The sequence below is a fragment of the Lotus japonicus genome, chromosome 1 (assembly GCF_012489685.1).
Source record: "Lotus japonicus ecotype B-129 chromosome 1, LjGifu_v1.2".
In the NCBI taxonomy this organism is placed as follows: Eukaryota; Viridiplantae; Streptophyta; class Magnoliopsida; order Fabales; family Fabaceae; genus Lotus; species Lotus japonicus.
In genome coordinates this window covers 84,157,695-84,178,964 of record NC_080041.1, presented here as the reverse complement: position 1 = coordinate 84,178,964, position 21,270 = coordinate 84,157,695, and the positions used below count along the sequence as shown (strand labels likewise).

The 21,270-nt window shown below is 34.0% G+C and overlaps 1 protein-coding gene across 1 annotated transcript; it reads left to right on the top strand.

The window, feature by feature from the left end:
• The first annotated feature begins 11,613 nt into the window (after nt 1-11,613).
• On the top strand, nt 11,614-15,979 carry LOC130732138 (uncharacterized). The gene is made up of 7 exons (XM_057584249.1): nt 11,614-11,797; nt 12,726-12,812; nt 13,867-14,121; nt 14,201-14,365; nt 15,029-15,082; nt 15,231-15,374; nt 15,526-15,979. Exons 1-7 carry the CDS (start codon nt 11,639-11,641, stop codon nt 15,910-15,912), a joined length of 1,251 nt encoding a protein of 416 aa, XP_057440232.1. The 5' UTR covers nt 11,614-11,638; the 3' UTR covers nt 15,913-15,979.
• The last annotated feature ends 5,291 nt before the right edge of the window (nt 15,980-21,270 follow it).

Genomic DNA, 21,270 nt, shown 5'->3' with positions numbered 1-21,270 from the left:
TCTCTATTTATAGGAAAAATACAAACATTGTTTGAATAGTTCTGGTTATCGACAGGAACTATTCGGTACTAACTACAGTGAAAAGTCAACTTTGCTACAGTAAAAAATTCAACTTTGCTACAGTAAAAAATACAATTATTGAGATGAAAATCAAAGGAGATCTTCTTCACTGTCTTCCAGGCTGTCTGGGACAAAACTGGCGTCAGATTCTGATTGAGAGGGTATCCGATGCTTTTCTTTTTTCTGCAAAGGGTCCTTTGAAGAAGATGCTTGATTGTCTTTTGAATTATTTTGTAGTATTTGAAGGGCAACTTGGAGGCTTTTCAATAAACCTTCCTCTGAAGAGGCACCTGCGAATGGATAATGATGACCAGAGATCTACTTTATCCCAAACTTACTCCTCCATTGAAACCCCAAATTTCTTTGGAGCAATCAACATAGAGTTCACTATTGATAAAGAATCTCTTAGAAAAGATTTCTATTCCGAGGAATGGACTCCTCAAAGAGAATGGTTCTTCAGAAACTACCAAGGCCAAAATAGAAAAAATATCGAAGAGCGATTCTATAGGTTTTTTGAACTCGTCCAACAAAATATCCCTTTTTTCAACTGGTTCCATGCTTATACCATATATATATATATATATATATATATAGAAACTAAACTCTGGAGGAATGGGGTATGCAGAAAATGATATTATTTGCTCCAAATTTTTCTTTTGTTAGTTGAATTTAGTTCTTAGATAGTCTTAAAGTTCTTACCAGCCAAATTTTCTAAAATCTTTCTAGGAGTGTATACAATAAAGTTTTTGAAATTCTAGTTTCCGTATGGCAGATGTTCTACGTGATGTTGGAACAACATGCTCGACAATATATTAACAGTAAACAACAAAAGCATAAAAGAAACAAAACACAACACAAAAGTTGTTAACCCAGTTCGGTGAAACTTCACCTACGTCTGGAGGGTTTTCACCCAAAGAAACAAAATCCACTATCTCAAGACATAGGAACTACAGACACTCATGAACACCACAACTCATAGTTCTGTTCCTAATCTACCTAGTGTATTTCTACTTAGTATCTCCCCCTAAGTATGAGAGTCTCTCTCACTTTCTCTCAATCACTGCCACAGTGATTGGTAAGAACAACAACAATCAGAGTTTAACACTCAACAAACACAGAACACAACCTTGCTTTATAGAATCAGTGAGCAAGGTTTGTTCACAACGAAACATGGACTAAGACAAATAACAATCCTAAAACACTTGATCTTTTCTCTCTGTCTTTCAGTCAGTCTTCACGTTTTAGGTCTTCCTATTTATATGCTTCAACAGCCACACTAGAGTTTTCAGAGGCTGAAGCAAGCAGTCCAACAACATCAAATCAAAACACAATCTTCCAAGATTATGATTGCGTTACAAATCAAATCACCATTAAAACAATAGAAACAAATTTTCAATCAGAGATTGTTTCAACAAATAAACCAGCCCACAATAAATAATCAAGATACAACTACTTAAACCGTAAGTAACCACAAAACAAATCTTCACGAGATTCACTAGGGCACACATAAACACACCAAGTAAGGGACTAATGTCTTGTGCTACACGCGGGCAGATGTCACAACATCTGCTTCGACACCAGTTTGTTTTTGACAAAATGCAAGACAACCAAAAGTAACAACAATTTTGTTTACTAATAAAGCGCACTTCCACGTTGAGATATAAGTAGAAGAAAAAAAGAAGAAATGTGAGGTATATATTGTGGGTGAGATGATAGGAATAAAAATGAAATATAAAAATAAAAAGAGAGTAAAAATGAGATAATGGAGAAAAAATAATGTGTCAATAAATCATAACACCAAATAGGAATATGATGTTCAAGAAGTGGTAAAACATAATATATTGCAACTTAGTCAAATATGCCAGAAAACATAACGCCAAATTACCTACTAAGCTTTTCTCACCAATTTGTTTTAGACCAATATGCATTGATGAAAGTAATAGATTTCACACAAGGTGTGAGGTAAAAAGCTACCAATTAAAACAAACTAAGGCAATAGTCTACTACATATTAAAGAGAAGATGAAAATTAGCTTAAGTGGTAAGAACCGAACATATAAGTTGGGGAGGAGGAGGTTCATGGATCAACTCGGGAGGGTTGTAGTTTATCTTTTCAATGTATAAAAAAATGAAAAAATGGAAAAAAACTGAGCATTAGATACCAATTAGAGGGGTAAAAGTAAGCCAATACGACTGATGCATGCAGGTTGACTCACTTGGATTAGGAGAAACAAATGAATTAAGTCAAGACAGACATATATTCTAGAATGGATTAAGGGTTGTGCATGTGTATAGGGAAGGAAATGCATTTGCAGAATTCCTTACAAAACAGGGCTGTAATATGAGTTCTCCCTAATGGGTTGTATTCAAGAACCTTTGCTTTTAATCAATGGAATTGTTTTTGCTTTTAAAAAAAGTGCATATAAGTTAAACTTTGAATCAAATGTTATGTATAGTGTTAAAAGAAAAATGCAATATGTCAATATACTTGGTAGGACATGATTGATATGCGCCACAGACGAATCAATAAATTCAATGAATCATGATTGAGAAATTGAACTAATTAGCGATTAACCATCAGCTATATGAATTATGAACTTTGTTTTTTCATAGACTTTAGGACATAAAACAATCTTAACTAATTAATTGAACTAAATATTTATATCATAAAGTTAAATATCTGTCGTGTAAGCCTCTAAACAGACAAGCCTTTTGCCCGATTAGATATATAGACATTGACTTAAGCACAGTACACAATCAAAAGCACTGCTTAAACCAAAGTATATGATTGGGAATAATATGGATTGGACCAGACAACAGGATCTCTTTCCCAAAATGGAGTCCTAGATTAGACACCGAAAAGAACTAGAGAGAAAGTATAGAATGCAGGATAGCTTAAAATCAAAGGATCAATGTCCTACATGAATGGCATTGATGCAGGTTCTCCAATATAATATTTTGGTCTTATCATAGCAAGTTGGGGAAGAAATTAAAGTATAAGGGCCATGTTTACATTGATTCCTTTTATTTAGTAAGATTCATAGATGTCAATGAATTAACGGTGCCACGTTGGATAGAGTAGTGCACTAGCCAAAATAATTTCGCATGATTGGGTATTCGATTCTAAAGGAGGATTAAGATTCATAATGGTGCTTTTTTTTACCCGATGTAACTGTGAGACTAATCATCCGCTTTCTATTATCAATTCATTAAGTAGTAAAAGACGGATTAATATTTTGTTTATTTACTTACAAAAGTTGAGAATCGAATCTCAACAACTTGCTTAATGAATGAAGTAGTGTACTACTATGTAACCTATTTGATTGAATTGTGATGATGAATTGATGATGGCCATGAGCGTAGAAATTGGCAATGATGGAAATGTTGGAGATAAGGTTTCAGATATGTTCCGGGCTTGAAGGCTAATCGGCCAGTGGGAAAATGGCTTTGTGGTATTTGTTTGGCTTTTCAACATCCTCTCTTTTGCTTTTCTCCCTTTCCTATCGTACATGTCAACAAAGCCACCACTTTTGTCTGCATTTAGAATACATGCTTGGTTTTGATTGTAATCTACGTAATCACTTGTGCATTATTGTCGTTAATCAGCTGGCATCTGATTCTACCTCTGTGAATTTATTTCCTCATTTTCATTGAGTAAAGGGATAAGTCATGCTAAGAAAATTTTCATCCTCAGTTTTTATTTTGGGTTATTGAGCATTACTTAATGTTAGTCTAAAATGTCACATAGGATATACATTAAAAAAAGGAAAATTGTGACGGTTTATTTACCGTGGTTCCAGCAAACCACCACTATATAGTGTGGCGACAGATATTAGGTCATAACCCAACATCGTCGTTACAATCAATTGTGGTCGTTTAAACTGCCACAATTTGCTGCGAAAACCGCTGCAATTTGCCCACTTTTTTTTGTAGTGATAAGCAATTCATAAATAACTAATATGGATTTTGTTTTGTCTCCAAATGATAGCTCAAGTGGTAAGAGCTAGAAGACATGTAAGTTGGATGGTAGAGGTCCAAGGATCAATCCTTAGAGGGTGTAATTTATTTTTCCGATGTGCAAAAAGAAAATACAGATTTTGTTTTAATAACAAATTCTTATTTTACATTTAATTGAGTTTCACAATACCTCATATCTATATTTTTTATTTCCACCTAATTTAAATTTAAATTTTAATATAAAATTAAATATTCAACTAAACTAACCAAATATGTAAAAATAGACATTAAACTAAATTTACCATATGTTTTTTTGTTGGGTTTGGTACTCCTTTTCTGGTGAAACTTCTAGCGGTGAAGAATGGTTAAAACTTTAAAGCATGTTTGAGATTTAGGGCACAAGGAGGTTGTGTGTTTTTCTGGCCACAGGGACGTCGTTTAGGTGCTTACAATTAATGTTGATGTTACTACATTTTAGAATCAATATGCGACTTCTCCGCATTCGTGTCATGTTTAGTTGGGAGTGGAAGGTAACACGTTCTCATGTTCTTATGGGATGTAATATAGTTGTTGATGCTCTGTCTTGTGATGCAACAAGGGATGAATTATCATTTCGAATTTGGAGGCTTCCACCTTCTAAAGTGATCGCTTTGTTGTATCAAAAGATGTTTTAGTATAGTTTATTTTTTACGTCTTTCTTTCCTAACAAAAAAAAATTTACAATTCAAAATAGTAGTATAAAATATTTAAATCAACAACGAATATATAAATAATATTCACTATATTTATTTTTAATATAATAAATTTGATTTAATTTATTTTATGTTTAATATAAATAACTTCATCTAATTCAATTTTAATAGCTTTGTAACTTTTGTTTTTGGTCAATAACTTTGTAACTTTTTTTTTGTCGAAACTCTCATTTGTAATTTGATTTTTTACATGAGACCATATTATGAACTAGCCCAACAGTAGCAAGCCCATTAAAATTGCACTAGGAGCAAGTCAGCAAGAACCTACCTAATGTTTGGCCCAAAACAATAGTCATTACTCATTAGTGTCTATTTAATATGGGAAACTTTGACCCAAAAAAAAAAAAAAAAATATGGGAAACAACAAAGCATAGAAACCATAGTCTTACTTTAAGAAATTGCGCACCCATCCTCTTCCGTTTTTTTTGAAAAGGCTAAATTTCATTGATGCTGCACCAGAGGTGTCAAACGCTGTACAGGGAACATCATAGAGGAAATAAATGAAAAACCAGCAAGGGATTAAAATACAAAGATCCCCCCAACAGTTCCTACATAAAAGGACCCAGTAGTTCAAGGCTTATAATTGCCTGAGACATTCTCCTGGGTCATTAACCTATTCGAAGAAAGAATTGCAAAACTCTTTCACAAGCACAGATAACCAACTAAAGGAACGACGTTGTATCATGACAACAACGGACTCCACATCAGCTTGATCCCCGCGGAAGGTTGATTCGTTCCGATGAAGCCAAATTGACCAAATAATAGCACACCAAACAGCCCAAGCCCCTGCCCTCTGTTTAGAATTCGAACATCCATTTGTGTGCTGCAGAAAATGAGACCTGCTATCTACAGTCAAATCAAGTGTCAAGCCCAGCCAAGTGTAACAGACATTCCAAACTGATGAAGAAAATGGACAAGAGAAGAATAAATGAGATAAATTCTCCTCTTCCAAAGCACAGAAGGAACACAAAACAGCATTGCCCTCAAGTGGTATACCCCTTCTCCTAAGATTGGCTTTAGTTTGTAATCTATCCCAGAAAAATCTCCAAGTGAATGCTTTGATATTTGAAGGAATAGGGAGCTTCCAAATTATGTTAAAGACCATATCAGGTTCTGAGAAATCCCATCTGTGTTGCCAATCATACGCTGCCTTGACAGAATACTCCTCAGCGCCATCCCATCTCCAAGAATCAACAAAATTACGAGTGGGCGAAAATTGTGCTAAGAGAAGGAGAAGATCTGAGAGCAAAATTTCTTCAGAAGGCTCAAGGCGGCGCTCCCAATGCAGATTCCAAACCCATCAGTCATCCTCCCAATATCCCATTTGATTAACCAGATGATTCGGTTGAGCAGAAATCAAGAAAAGTCTACTGTACCGGGCCACAAGAGAATCATCACCTAGCCAAGAGTCATGCCAAAATCTTACTGAATTACCAGCTCTGATTTGTCGTGAAATGGCCTCATCAAACCAGCACGAATCATGAGGATCACAATAGGAAATAACAATGTCCTTCCACCAAGATGAAGCTCTACCCGACCTTGCATCAGACAGATTACCTGCAAAAAAATTATATTTCGAGTGAAGAACCTTGCACCAAAGACTTTCAGATTCAGACATTAAACGCCATCTCCACTTTCCCAACAAAGCCTTGTTAAAAAGGCTTAAGTTTCGGATGCCCAACCCCCCTTGAGACTTCGGCTTGCACACTATGTCCCATCGAATCCATGCCATCTTGTGATGTTCGTCATATCCCCCCCCCCCCAAAGGAAATTTCTCATTAACTGAGTACACGTCTTAATCACACCTTCGGGCATCTTAAAGAATGATAAGAAATACAGTGGAATACCGGACAAAGTGCTATTAATTAAACTGATTCTGCCACCAAAGGATAAGTTCTTACTGCGCCAATTTGAAAGCCTGCATTTCAGTTTAGCAATCACAGGATCCCAAAAATAAATCCTTCTAGGATTACCGCCAACGGGAAGACCCAAATAGCTATAGGGGAGATCCAAAATTCGACAATTCAGAATATTAGCCATGACCTGAAGCTCTCGGTCCTCCACAGAGATTCCCACCAATTTGCTTTTATTGAAATTTACCTTCAAACCGGAGGAAAGTTCAAAGCAACGCAGAATTGATTTTACAGTAAAAACATTCCGGCGTTGATAAGTGTCAATTTTACGTACTTTTCACTCTTATTTTGGGCACTTATCTGACGTGTGTGCTTCATTTATATATCATTTAACCCTCATTTTAGTAGTTTATTATAAATCTAGTTTTAGGTTAGATTTTATGTCAAATACTAGTTTAATCCCCATATTTTGTGTAGGAAAGCATTGATTCCTTGATGCTTGAAGCTTGCTTGAAGCAGGGGAAATACAGAAGTAAAGATTGCCTGTAGCTTGAAGCTTGCTTGAAGCAAAGGACTAACAGAAGTAAAGATTTCCTGAAGCTTGAAGCTTGCTTGAAGCAAAGGAATTACATAAGGGATATTGCTTACTGCTCCAAGATTGCTTCAAGCAATCATTTTACAGTAAGATGTTCTTTTTCTCTGGAGAGTGCTTGAAGTTTGCTTGAAGCGGAAAAGGAAGGAAGTAAGGCGGTGAAGAATTCTTCCTCACGAAGAAAGCTATCCTGAAGATGCTTGAAGCGAACTTGGAGCAATCTCGACAGCAATCTTCTATAAAAGGCCCAAACACACACTTTGAAGGGGAGTGGAAAATCAGAACAGAAAGAACACAACCCAAAAATAGGAAACACGCAGGAAAGAAGAGGAGAAGGAAGTCTAAGGTCCTTGCGCCGTCCGCCGAACTGGAGACACGCCGACGTCGGCACGAGATCGTCATCTCTTCCTAGTTTCTTCTTGTAAGCCTTTAAGCATCCATGAAAATGGATAGCTAAGTTCTTTTTGTTGGGATTGGTTGTAGCCTTTGGGCTTTGATGTATCCACTTTGATTTCTATATATGAATCTTGTTTCTATGAAATGTTTCAATGATTTTACCTTGTTCTTAATGCTTGTTTTGGCTTGATCACCTAGAACATGAACATAGATTTGATAAGTATAGTGAGAACTAGCTAATCGGATCTTACCTAGGTAAATATCATCTAATGAATCTAAGATCTAGAGATAGGATTAGATCATTAGTCAAACCAACATCCATGCTTAATGCTTCTTGCTTTATTAATCAATCAAGAGATTGAGGGTTAATATAGTAGGACGATAATCTTCGCACAGGGAGACCGTGTAGTAAGATAAGATATGATGTGATGAAACTAATCATAGTACATGGTTTATGTAGGAAATCTTAGAATGCATTTGAGTCAATCGGTGAACACCAATTCCAACAATTGTCTCCTCTTGATTTCAAACCTCTTTTATATCGTTTTGTTAACTTACATGTTTTTTTGGTTACCGAAACAATCAATCTTTGTTAACCATCATTTGAGTTTGTTAGCTATTGAACGACATAAGTATTACACCTCCTTGTGGATACGACAAAACCCTTTACTATACTACAATTGAGTCTTGAAAGAGATTCAAGAGTAATGTGGTAAAAACTCTTTCAACAGGCGTGTAGCTTCCCCGATAAACAAGGTGTCATCAGCGTATTGTAAAATTGAGACCATCTCCCCTTCAGAATTTCCAAATCGATAACCAAAAAACAGGTTCAAATTTACTGCTTGTCGCAGCAAACCGTTCAAACCTTCAGCCACTATCAAGAAGAGAAATGGAGCCATTGGGTCACCTTGGCGCAGACCCAATTCCATGCTAAATTTGTCGGTCAGGCTTCCATTAACAAGTACATAAACTCTAGAAGATTCAAGACAACTTTGTACTAGTGATATCCATTTGAGACTAAAGTTTAGTCTCCGCATCATGTAAAATAAAAAATCCCAACAGACTGAATCGTACGCCTTTTCAAAATCCACCTTGAAGGCCATAGATTTCACCTTCTTGCACTTAGCATCATGGGCCCATTCATTTGCTATAAGAACACTGTCCAGCAAGCCCCTGCCCGGGAGAAAGGCAAATTGACTGTCATGAATCACACGGGGCAGCACTTGTTTGATTCGGTTGGCAAGAATTTTAGAGATGATCTTATAAGTGCAGCCAACCAACGAAATGGGCCTGTAATCATTTAAACCGGATGGAACTGATTTCTTTGGGAGCAGAACTATGAAAGAAGAATTGCAGCCACGGGGCCAGCACCCATTTTGAAAAAATTCATTTACCATCCTGTGAACATCTGCAGACAAAAGATGCCAAAAAGACTTCACGAATTTAAAGTTATAACCATCCGGGCCCGGGCTTTTATCCCCATCGCAGGCCCAGACCGCTTCCTTCAGTTCAACACTATCCACATGAGCTATCAAAAGAGAATTGTCTTTACTGTTAACTGATCAAATGGTACCCCATCTAGTTTCGGAGGATTCCAATAATGGCATTTAAATTTCTGCTCAAAGAAAGATTTGATTCCATGTTTCACCACACGAGGCTCTTCTTCCCAATTACCATTCAAATCCAGGCCCACTCTTCCGTACTAAAGTATACTTAAAAGATAAAGGAATATTCTTAGTAAACCCTAGCAGAGCATAGATAGAAAGGGGATGTAAAATAAGGAAATATTCTCATTAATGATCAAAAAGGTGTCTAGTACAAGGTGATGACCCCCTTTTATAGTGGGTGTGGTCCTTATCTAGAATATTCTTACATTTGGGCCTCACAAACGAGGCACAAATCTCTATGCAAATAAGACAAAAGGGGAAAGAATCTAATAGCTGGCATGGGACCACGTATCAGACGAATATCTCTTCATTGCCCTGATAGTCGCCAGGTACCCAAACACAATCAATCCCGCCATGCTATTTGAGGGTTTTGGGCAAGCATCTGGTGGAAGCAGGCCCTCTCAGTCCACATCCCTTTCGTATGGTTTACTTTCATTCCCTTTGTTTGATAGGAAAATTGAAAATAATTAGTGGACAATTGCCCCTATCTTGCAAGACATTCAAAGACTAAAACAAAGAAGTGGACAATTGCCTCTATAATAGTGAATTATCTTTCTCAGGTGAAAACCCTCCAGACGTAGGTGACATTGCACCGAACTGGGCTAACAATCTTCAGTGTCTTGTTTGCTTTTTATGTTCTTAAACTTACTTAACTGAACATTATATTGTGTGTTATGTTATACAAGATGTCTTAGACATCTGGTAAGATGTCTTAGACATCTGGTAGAACATATGTCCGCATGTGCCAGAATTTTAATGATTCATAGACATAAAAACAGTACCGACTACTATGAGACACGTCACTTTTCTAACGGTTTTAGATTGCCCACACACTTTTCGGCGTTCTAAAACCATCATAAATGTAAGATTGTTAGTGTCCAATAGTGGATTCTACTGTTTTTATGTTCGCCAATCTTTTCTGTTCTGTTTTTTTTGTACATCAAAAAGATAAATTACACCCTCTAGGGATCGATCTCCGAACTTTCCTCTCTCCAACTCATATGTCCTCCAGATCTTACCACTTGAGCTATCATTCGGGGACTCAGTTTGTTTCCTTAAATACATAAGTAATTAATCACTTCACATATTTAAAAAAACCTTCACAATTTCTTTTTTGAAACTCTTCACATTTTCAAACACTAAGTGAAGTCATTATTATATGGAAGACGTAAAAAACATGAAAAATAAGAATGTTTTATGATGTAAGTCAGCACAATTTAATTACCGTGATCAAAATATTATCATGATTATGAAGTCACAAATATCTAATAAAAGAGTTATCTTTGTAACTTATATTCTACTTTATTTGCCTTGTCGTCAATTAAAGTTTGTTACTGATATCCTACTTTATTTGACTCATGGTTTATAACTGACCCAATTTCTTCTTCTTTAAAAAAATTAATTTTTTCTTCATTTATGAGGTTCATTTTAACAATAAAACTCATTTTAATATTCAGATCGTAAGGAAGACATTACTCTACTTAATATTCATATGTTTTTTCGTTGATTCCAAATACCCTCCTTGGGAGCATAAACATTATTAGTGAGTGAGAGTTGAAGGGTTCAGAGAATGAGAGAATGGTGGTACGCCTTATGCATACACATTATTACTCCCTCTGTTCATATTTAACTGTCAACTTTGAAGAATTTTTTTTGTTCTTATTTAACTGTCCACTTAACATTTCAAGAGAGCCTTAAATGATGTTTTTACAACAAATGCCCTTTTCAGTACAATAAATGAGGAGAGATAACACATACTTTAAAGGGTAAAATAGAAAAATAATCCTCACTTTTTCTAAAAATTAACAAAATTAATCACACCATTATTATGTGTGCCTCCACTCAAAGTGGACAGTTAAATAGGAACGAGGAAGTACTTTTTTCGTTTCATATTACATTCCCATAAATTTTAAAAAAATAGATATTAATAAATGTAATTAATAATTTGACTTTTAAAAACATAATACTCTATTTATGGGAAAACATTAACTAGTGTTCCATTTAAATTTTATGTGGACATACATATATAAAGGAACTAATTGTTTTGTCTAAGCGAACATTTAATATGAAACGGAAAGAGTATTAAGTTATGTATTAAAAATAATATAAAAAATGATTTACAAGTGCTATAATAGAGTCAAACTTGCTATTATTAATTAATAAATAAATAAATAGATATGACCAATAAAATAATATATAAATATTTATATACACAAAATTATAAATTCTATAATAAATGCATTAAAAACATCCACTAGTTTCCATGCCATTTCTTTGTGCAAGTATCTTGTATAAAGCTTAATGTTATTTTTCCTTTTGCATGACTCTCAGTTTAGTGAGTGAGAGTTGAAGGGTTCAGAGAATGAGAATTTTTAAGGTTGTATTTGTGTTGCTTTGCGCGTTGTTTTCCTCTTGTAACCAATTAAAATTCAAAGTTGAAGGAAGAGCATCATCATCTTTAGAAAGAGAAATTGAAGCCAAACTGAAGCTCCTTAACAAACCTGCGGTAAAAACAATTAAGGTATTCAACTCCGCACCCCGACCTTTTTATAATTGTTATGATTTCAGATTTTGCATTTTTCTCACTCTTTTCAAAGTCCTCAAATAATTTGTTTCTTTTAAAAAAACAAATATTGAGTAAATATTTCAAGATTAAATGTTTTAAATATTTTAAAAAAATATTGAAGATAACTTATCATTTATTTCGTTTAAAAAAATAAAAAATAAAATTCATTTTTCTGAAAGTCAAGCCTATGGAGTGAGAAATTATATTTTTATAATTATAAAAAATATTTTATCGAACAAAAATTAAATCCTCATATAATTGAGTAAACAATTCAATAGTAAAATTTTCAGTTGTAATTTTTTTTATAATGTTTTAATAAATTTTGCAGTATTTTTGGAAAATACTATCTTTTAATAATCTCTTAGAATGTGTTTGTGTTAAAGTTTACATAAAATAAAATTGGGTTTTTTAAATCACACATAGGTGTGATTCAAATCAATCTTATCCGGACTAATAAAATTTATGAAGTGAGTAAAGAGCTTCATAACTTTTATTTATATACAGAAATGATCATATATTGGTGCACAAGAATGAGGTTAAATCATACTTGTGAATGACTTAGAAAACTCCAAAGTAAAAGTATTTAATTTTAAGGAGCCTATATTATCTTTGTCACGGTCTTTTTTTTGTTGAAAAAAATAGTTTTTCCGTTCTCTTAACATTGTAATATGCACCAAAAGATATTCAATGGTTTCCAATTTAAATCTAAATTATTAATGTGAAATATTTAACCAAATGGTATTTAATATATTGAAGATATAAATATGATTCACTTTTTGATAAAAAAAAATGATTCAACTTTTAATAATAAAAATGTTATCGATAAATTGAATTCAAATTGTTATACTTGAATATAAACCTTACTTTATTTTTCTTTTTTCAGAGTGAAGATGGAGATATTATTGACTGCATCAACATTTACAAACAACATGCTTTCAACCATCCTGCATTGAAGTACCACACCATTCAGGTGCGTAACTATGATTGTAAAAAGTGTGGTGTCCATGTGGTAACAATTTTTAGTAAAAGGTGATTCATTTCTATGCTTATATTCAATAAGAGTTGTAAATTATGGGCACACAAAAAAAACTTGTTAAAAAATTATAATATTTTGGAAATTCCAAACATAGCCATTCTAGCTATATATAAATAAATTTTACATAGTCAATTAATTAAATTCTTCAAATCATAAAATATATCTTCATTTTATTTTAAATAATAATTATTTTCTACCTACATGACACACTGTGATTAGTTAATTATCAGTGTAAAACTGTTTTACACTTATGATACATGTCAATTAAACTCTTCTAATAAAACTTTAGTTTTGCCTTAAAATTACAAATATGTTAAAAGGCATAAATTACTCAATTCATTAAATTTGCTTTCATTTCATGCTGGAAAAGTTGCAACACATGCATTTATAATTAACTTCATGTCACAAATGTCAACATTGTGTGATAGTGTCTTAAATGTTAGACTTGTTTTTCTTCTTACAAGAGGAATAAAAATGTTAGACTTGTTTGTGTCCTTAAAAGCTCCATATGTTTTTAGAATAAAATAATAAAGTTTATAGCTAAGTTCATCTGTAACTTTAAATTGGTTTCTTGGTCAGCATGGGTCACTAAATGATTTAGTGTACTTTTAGGACATTCGGGTTAAGGGGAGTTAATCATGGGTGCTGTCATTGAAATTATGAGATTTCAACCATAATATTAGGTTTAGCTTTCGAGCTTAACAAATTACATCTAAAACATGTTTTTTAAATTTAAATCGTTAGATTTTTATCAAACTATCGAGAAGCATTGACTGTAGTGACTAGACAAGAAATTGGTTGTATTGAATTTATTACCTTTTAGTATGCACACGTAATTTTCAAATAATTATTCAACTTTTGACCAAAGGATCATAGTGCTGGTGGAACCTTAGAATTCATAAAAAAATGTCACTGTTATTATTTAATTTCATCTCAATATTCATCTTAAACTGACAGATTGTGCATCATTGACTAATGAACCATGCAGAAAGTCCCTGATTTCCTTCTAGATTCCCATAACTCTAGCACATTTCAAGTGTTCCAAACATGGCAGAAAAGTGGAAGCTGTCCAGAAGGAACTGTTCCCATTCGCCGAATTCGAAAAGAGGACTTACTAAGAGCAACTTCTTTGGAACTCTTTGGTCGAAAACCCCCAATACATTTCATAAATTCAACAAACACCACAAACTCTAATTCCCATGAATTCAATGGCTCCAACACATACATTCCAGAAAATCGCTCGGTACATACATACTTTATAATTATACACACGAGATATATTTTGATTTAATGTAGCGAACTAATTGTGATATGGCATGCAGCAAACATATCTTTTTACAGTGGGATACAATTACATAGGTGCAGAAGCAGATATTAACGTTTGGAATCCAAGTGTTGATCTACCAAATGATTACACCACTGCTCAAATTTGGCTTTTGGCTAACAATGGTCCTCAGTTTTTGCAAAGTGTTGAAGCAGGCTGGGTGGTTAGTTTACACTCACTACTTACAATTCCAAATCAACCATACCTTAATTTCAACAACAACAAAAGTTAACAACACCTTTTATATATTCCTACCAATATATGATTTTGCATATATAATGTGTATGACTATTAATTTGTTTTAAAAAGTCACATGGTTTTTTTAAGTGACCACATGACTATTAATTTATTTTAATCTAGATCGTTCATGATTAGATCTAATTGTCGTAATTTATTCTCATGAGATACATCATATGTGTGTGTGTGTGTGTGTGTGTGGTGTAACATAGCAAGTGAGGAAAGTGTATATTATGAGAGATGAAAGCAGTAAATCTTAACCATTTGATTGAACTATAAATGGTCAAGGTTAAAACATAATGTCATGTGATTTCTAACGTACGTATTAGGTGAGTGGACTTGCAATCATTAGAGATGAATCTTAATCATTAGATTTCACTATGAATAGTTTTATAAAGTAATGCGACCACTACCCTTTTTTATATCAACCACTCATGTATGGTTGAACAATTACAATTTAGTATTCCTATCTTTTACGATAAACACTTTAATTATCACCTGATGTGCCTTAAGGACACACACTAAATTAATGTGAAGTATTACAAATGATCACGCACTTAACAAATTCTCTCTGTATATTACGGTCTAGGTGAATCCAAAGTTGTATGGTGATAAAGCCACTCGATTGTTTGCTTATTGGACTGTAAGTACTTTATTAATTGAAGCATTATTCATTTTTCTTAATGGTCTTTCTTCTTAAATAATATTATTGCTTAATTTTTAACCTACAAATTTTGGAGGATGAAATCAAACTAACATTGATTTTTGGTTTGATAATTTGTGTTGTGCAGACGGATTCATACAAGTCAACAGGTTGCTTTGATGTTACTTGCCCTGGATTTGTGCAAACAGGGCAAGTAAGTCTTGGTGCTGCCTTAGCCCATATTTCATCCAAACGCGGTCAACAATATGAGATCAACATTGGAATGTTTTGGGTAATGCTCATGTATTTTTTTTATACTTATTCATATGCTATAAATTGTTTTAAACATGTTTTGTACTTCTCTAAAAATTAATTAATTTATCACGATTATATTTTAACATCAACTATTATATTAACTATTATTTATTGGTGGCCAAATTCAGGATGACTCAGGAAATTGGTGGCTTAGAGTGGGCCACAATACGCCTGTGGGTTATTGGCCTGCGAAATTATTCGGTGCTGCTGGGTTGAGCCATAGTGCAATAGCGGTTGAGTGGGGTGGACAAGTGTACAGTCCGATGGTAAAGAAAAGACCACACACAAGAACCGCTATGGGGAGCGGAGAGAGTGCAGAAAATCGTTGGGGGAGCGCATGCTTCATGCGCAATTTGAGAATTAAGGATTACTCACAACAACTTAAGTACCCTAGTCATGTAAACACAAACGCTCCAGAACCCTATTGCTACAATATCTTAAATGAGGCTAAATATGGACAAGAACCTATCTTGTATTTTGGAGGCCCGGGACAAGCGCCTCCCTATTGTCCTTGAATTTCCTTAAAATAAAATTATATAAAAATATTTTTTATTGATTAAAAATAAAAGGTAAATGCTCTTTGTAATGTTTTTAGTAAAGATATTAATATTAATGTGAATGAATATAACTATCCATTAAACACCGGTAAGTGGTTGTGTAATTGCATTAGAGTTTAATTTCTATGCACTGACGGTTAAAGTTGTTTTACACAGTCAACTAATCAGATTTCAAGAATGTGAGAAAATCTGTTTTTTTTTATTTAATTTCATTAATTGACGTGGCAGATCATTACAATCTGATTGGTTGATGGTGAAAAAAAACTTTACACTGTCGGTGCATCATCTTTTTTCTCATTGGGTTAATAGTTGAATAGTATTAATATTTTATAATAATAATAATAATACAATAATTTTGGATTAATTTTTTGTTGTAATTTCTCTTAGAGAAACTATGAATGAAAATTTCTACTTAAAGATGAGATCCTCATGGGGATTTCCTCGCTTGGGGCTTTGGCCTCGAGAAATTTTCCTCCGGGTTAGGGTGATATGGAGATGAAAACTCCTTCGATAAAAATTCAGCCAAGGGGATGATGATCACTTTCCTTGTCCTGTGGGGGTCTCATCTCGTATGTGTAAGTGAACGTATAATAATATTTTTGCAAATATAAATATGAGGATGACTCCATTTACTCCAAGAGTAACTCTCCAAAGTTACTCATAATCCTAACCATCCATTTTATAAAAAACTAGAGGTTATGATTAATAGTTAATTATTTTTTTAGAAAGGAGAAAATATATTAGCATATTAGCAAAAGTTTGAGAGCTACACTCAAACAGAGATTACAAACAACCTGTGGATGCATCAGCAGCAAAAAGACCCCTAGAGGACGCAAAGCGACACAAAAAGCCCCAAAACACCACAACCCCAACAAAAACAACCTAGAAAGCCAAAAGGGAAACGACACCTCCAGCAAAAAAACCCGCAAAAAAACCAGGAAAAGCAGGAGAAAGCCTTGAAAGAACAGCCTAAACTAGCAACCCCGCTAAGGATCTCCGTAAAGTCTCGGATGGTTAGCAATGAGGTGGTCAACAAACCTCTGAATGGCATCCTCATCAGATCCTAATGGAACAACCCCTAGCTGATTAATAGTTAATTACACCTCACGTGATTCCTTCAATTAATCTTCCCCAAGTTTGCGAGAACACAGTCAACATGGAACACAACAATCGAATATGGGGCTCTCGTTAATCTTCACAAAACATGAACTGGTCTAGTTAGCACAGTGTGAGGCTCCAAGCTATGATTTCTCCAATTGATTTAATTGATAAAGGGGATCAAATTCTTGTTATCATATTTGAATACAAATTGACGGAAATATGGCTAAAAAATTAAACGTACAGAGGAAATGAACCATTAGCTTGAAATTATATCGAAGAACAAGGGTGGGAAGAACTTAATTACATTTTTTTATTGTAGGAAAACCTATATGTATAAAATGAAATTGTCATGATCCTAAGTATAAATCCCAACATAGTTACGGTTGAGGTAGATCGGTGAATAGGTGAGGCTTCAGATTGAGGTAGAGCAAAGATGGATTGCTTCAGGATTCGACAATTGGTGAACGAGCAAATGAGAAAACGGTGAATTGGTGAGGCTCAACGTTTTCAGGAAACAATGAAGAAGGAAACTAGCAAGGGGTCACATGAGAGACTATAAGGTTCAAATCTCATCTCACCCTTTATTTTATAATAAAATCAATGGTCCAGATTGGGAGTAGGTTTTTTAACTTACTCCTGGAGTCAATAGAGTCATCCTCAATATGATTATAGAATTGCTTATAATGAAAGCTTCACATTTTTTGGTTGAGTTGAATGCTTAAGGAAATATTTTAAGTACTAGACTTCACATTTTAAATGAGTTGAACGATGAACTTTATATTTTGATTTGCCTATTTTATAGACTTCACATGTTGTTTTGTGATGAATTTCATTTAATGTCATTTGAAATTTATTACTGTTATGAATAAAGAGTAAGCAAGTAAATAAGAGAGGAGAATAGAGGAACAAGAGATATAGAATAATGTGATGAGGATGCTCTGCTAGGTGCAGACTCCCTTGTATTTATACTATTAGGTTTAGAGTGTTGAACAAGTATACATGTGAGCCTGGCCCATGGACTCCTAACTCTGATGGGCATCCAAATATTCATAACACTCCCCCTTGGATGACCATCCCTTAAGAATGTGCCTCATTAAAACCTTACTAGGAAAAACCCAGTGTGGGATAAAAACCTAGTGAAGGAAAAAGAGTACATCATTCTATAGTTCGTCTTTGTACATTGCCTCATTAAAAACCCTACCATGAAAAACCCAATGGGAAAAAACATGGTTAAGGAAAAAAGAGTACAATGCATTTTAATTGAAATCTTTAAGCCGACGAACTCCCACATTCTGCACAAGCTTTTCATATGTTGTAGTTGGAAGAGTCTTCGTAAATAAGTCTGCCAAATTATCACTTGAACGAATTTGTTGGATGTCTATGTCACCATTATTTTGTAGATCATGAGTGAAGAAAAGCTCCGATGATATTTGCTTTGTCCATCTCCCATGATGTATCCTTCTTTTGATTGAGTAGTGCATGTAGTATTATCTTCATATATAGTTGTTGGCGGCATCTTTCAAGAGGACAAATCACCAATATCAAGTACGCATTGAATCACGAATCTCAGCCAAACGTATTCTCGTCTTGCCTCATGTAATGCTAATATTCCTGCAAGGTTAGCTGAGGTGGCTATCATAGTTTCTTTCACAGATCTCCATGAAATGGTTGTTCCTCCACATGTAAACAAGTAACCTGTTTGAGATATTTAGACAAATATCCAGCATCTGCATAACCAATTAGATTAAGCTTGGACATAAAGGGAAAAAATAAACTCATATCTAATGTGCCTTTAAGATAACGAAACACTTGTTTTCCATACCAATGTCTTTGTGTAGGTGAAGAACTATATCTTGCTAATAAGTTAATAGCAAATGATATATCAAGTCGAGTATGACTAGCAAGATACAATAATGCTTTGATAGCACTAAGATATGGTACTTCAGGATCAAGTAATTCTTCATTCTTTTCTCAAGGTCTAAAATGATCTTTATTTACATTTAATGACCTTAAAATCAATAGAGTATACAGTGGACATGATTTGTCCATATAGAATCCGTTTAGTACCTTTGCAATATAAGTCCTTTGGTACATAAATACCTCATCCTTTAGATACTCAATTGATAAGGCTAGACAAAAGTTTCATTCTCAACTCTTTTATCTCAAATTCTTTCTTTAGCAAATCTACAGCTTTTGTGAGCTCTTCTAGAGTCTCAATAAATCATTGTCATAAACATTAATTATGACATAAACAGTCTCATATCTCATCATAAATATGCATGAGTTTGTTGGATCATTTTGTGACCGTCCTTAAGAAAATAATCATCTAGATTGCCTCAATCTAGTAATTTGTTCATTGTTGAGAACATGAATTGTGTGCTTTAGGCATCTTACAATCTTCAAGGAGTTTTATAGAGATATTAATCTCAAGTGAGCCATACCAATAAGTTGTAACTCCAAGTATCCACCACGATTGTCACTTGTTTGTCTTAAATATGACAACATTATTTCACTTTACTACAAAGACTCTTTAAGCCTTATCGTCTTTATACCTTTAGGGTATAGATATGAGGTCCAAAGACCCTTAAATTCAGCAAATGAATTGCTTCTTTCTATTTATGGCCAATCACACCCATTCATTTTCGGGTTCAAGATTCTCGCACATATTTCTAATATTGATCGCTACTTCACCATATCGACAATTCTTCATGTTCTTGGTTCCTTGTGTTAACTTGTAGAGACATAATCATATGAGATCTCTTAAATAAATAATTACAGGTACCTGACCTCTTCAGGAGGAATAAACATTTTTGTAGTCTTTACACTTTCCAAGATAGTTTGCCTCCTCAACAAGACCATCTTCCTTCTCTAGGATATATCTTTTTGAACCAAGTTTTAGACATGCCTTAGTCTAATAATAAATTTTTCAACTGGGATATTAAGTTAGAGAAGGGTATTTGCAGCAAATAAGGAATTTAATAATTCCTTTTAGGTCAGAGAATGCATCTTTTGAACTTATGGTTCATAGTGCGAGTATACATATGCATTCTTTACAAATTTTCAGAGCTGCTTAATTTCCTCTCCCCCTAATGCTGAGAAACAACAAGGAAGATATGAAATATCTATCGGTAATGGCTCAAATTGATTACATAATCTCAGCTTTCCTTGTGGTCCCACCTTAGTGCGTTGTGGTGGAGCAATTCAAAATATATAACGCACATAGAAAATTCTTAGATGAGAGATATTAGGTTCCTGACCATGAACCGATTGCAATGGGGAGAATTCTAATGAATTGTTGGCTTGATGCGTGTCAATGCTGCTAATTGCAAAATCACATATCCATAAATAAGGATATTTGTTCTCATATGTAACTGTCTAGCTATAAATAGGAGGCATTTAACTTAACAACTCAGCTAGATCATTTGAATACGAACATGTGCAACTAGATATTCAAAATCGTGTCATTTACCAACTTGATCAAGGTTGGAATTTTCACTCTATCAATATTGAGAGTTGATGACATATATTTGGTCATTTAGCCGATGCATCGATAAATTTATGAAATACTTAAATGACCCATAAAAAGAGTGAATACGTGCACATGTATCGCATCTAATATACTCAAGAGTATGCGGGATTCAAACCCATATATTTTACCAATTATTAATTGGTAATGAGAACAAGATATAAGAATTCATTATATTGAAGAATCTTTAGGTTCTTCGATGGGTACTCATATGAATTCATATACTTTCGCATCATAAGACTCGGGATGGTTTAACCGGCCATGCATGCCAATCACATTCAATTTGTTCCATATATAGAACTTTATCATTCAAAATAATACTTCAATGTTTGAAGTAAAAATTTCTGGCATTTTAAATCCTTCAAGGATTTTGATATTTTCAACTCATAGTTTATCGTTACATCAATAAGATGTAAATAAAGTCTTCAAAGACTTTCAAATTAATAAGGAATATGTATACATGACAATTGTGTCACAAGATGAACATTGCATCTAATATTTTCCTTTAACTCATATTTATCGCATGGAAAAGCTTAATGAGTTTGACATCTTCACATGTCTAAATTACTACTGATCAACAACAGTGTTTATATTGCTCCTTATCTTTCTATACTTTGATACCAATTTAGGGGAAGATAAATGGAGCACAAAGCATGAGATCATGCGCCAATGTGAGACTCTAACTCACA

Excerpts from the sequence above, each read along its gene's own strand:
- LOC130732138 (XM_057584249.1), top strand. The coding sequence starts at position 11,639 with ATGAGAATTTTTAAGGTTGTATTTGTGTTGCTTTGCGCGTTGTTTTCC. Across the intron at positions 12,813-13,866 it reads TGAAGTACCACACCATTCAG|AAAGTCCCTGATTTCCTTCT; the intron begins GTGCGTAACTAT and ends TGAACCATGCAG. Across the intron at positions 15,375-15,525 it reads TCAACATTGGAATGTTTTGG|GATGACTCAGGAAATTGGTG; the intron begins GTAATGCTCATG and ends GGCCAAATTCAG.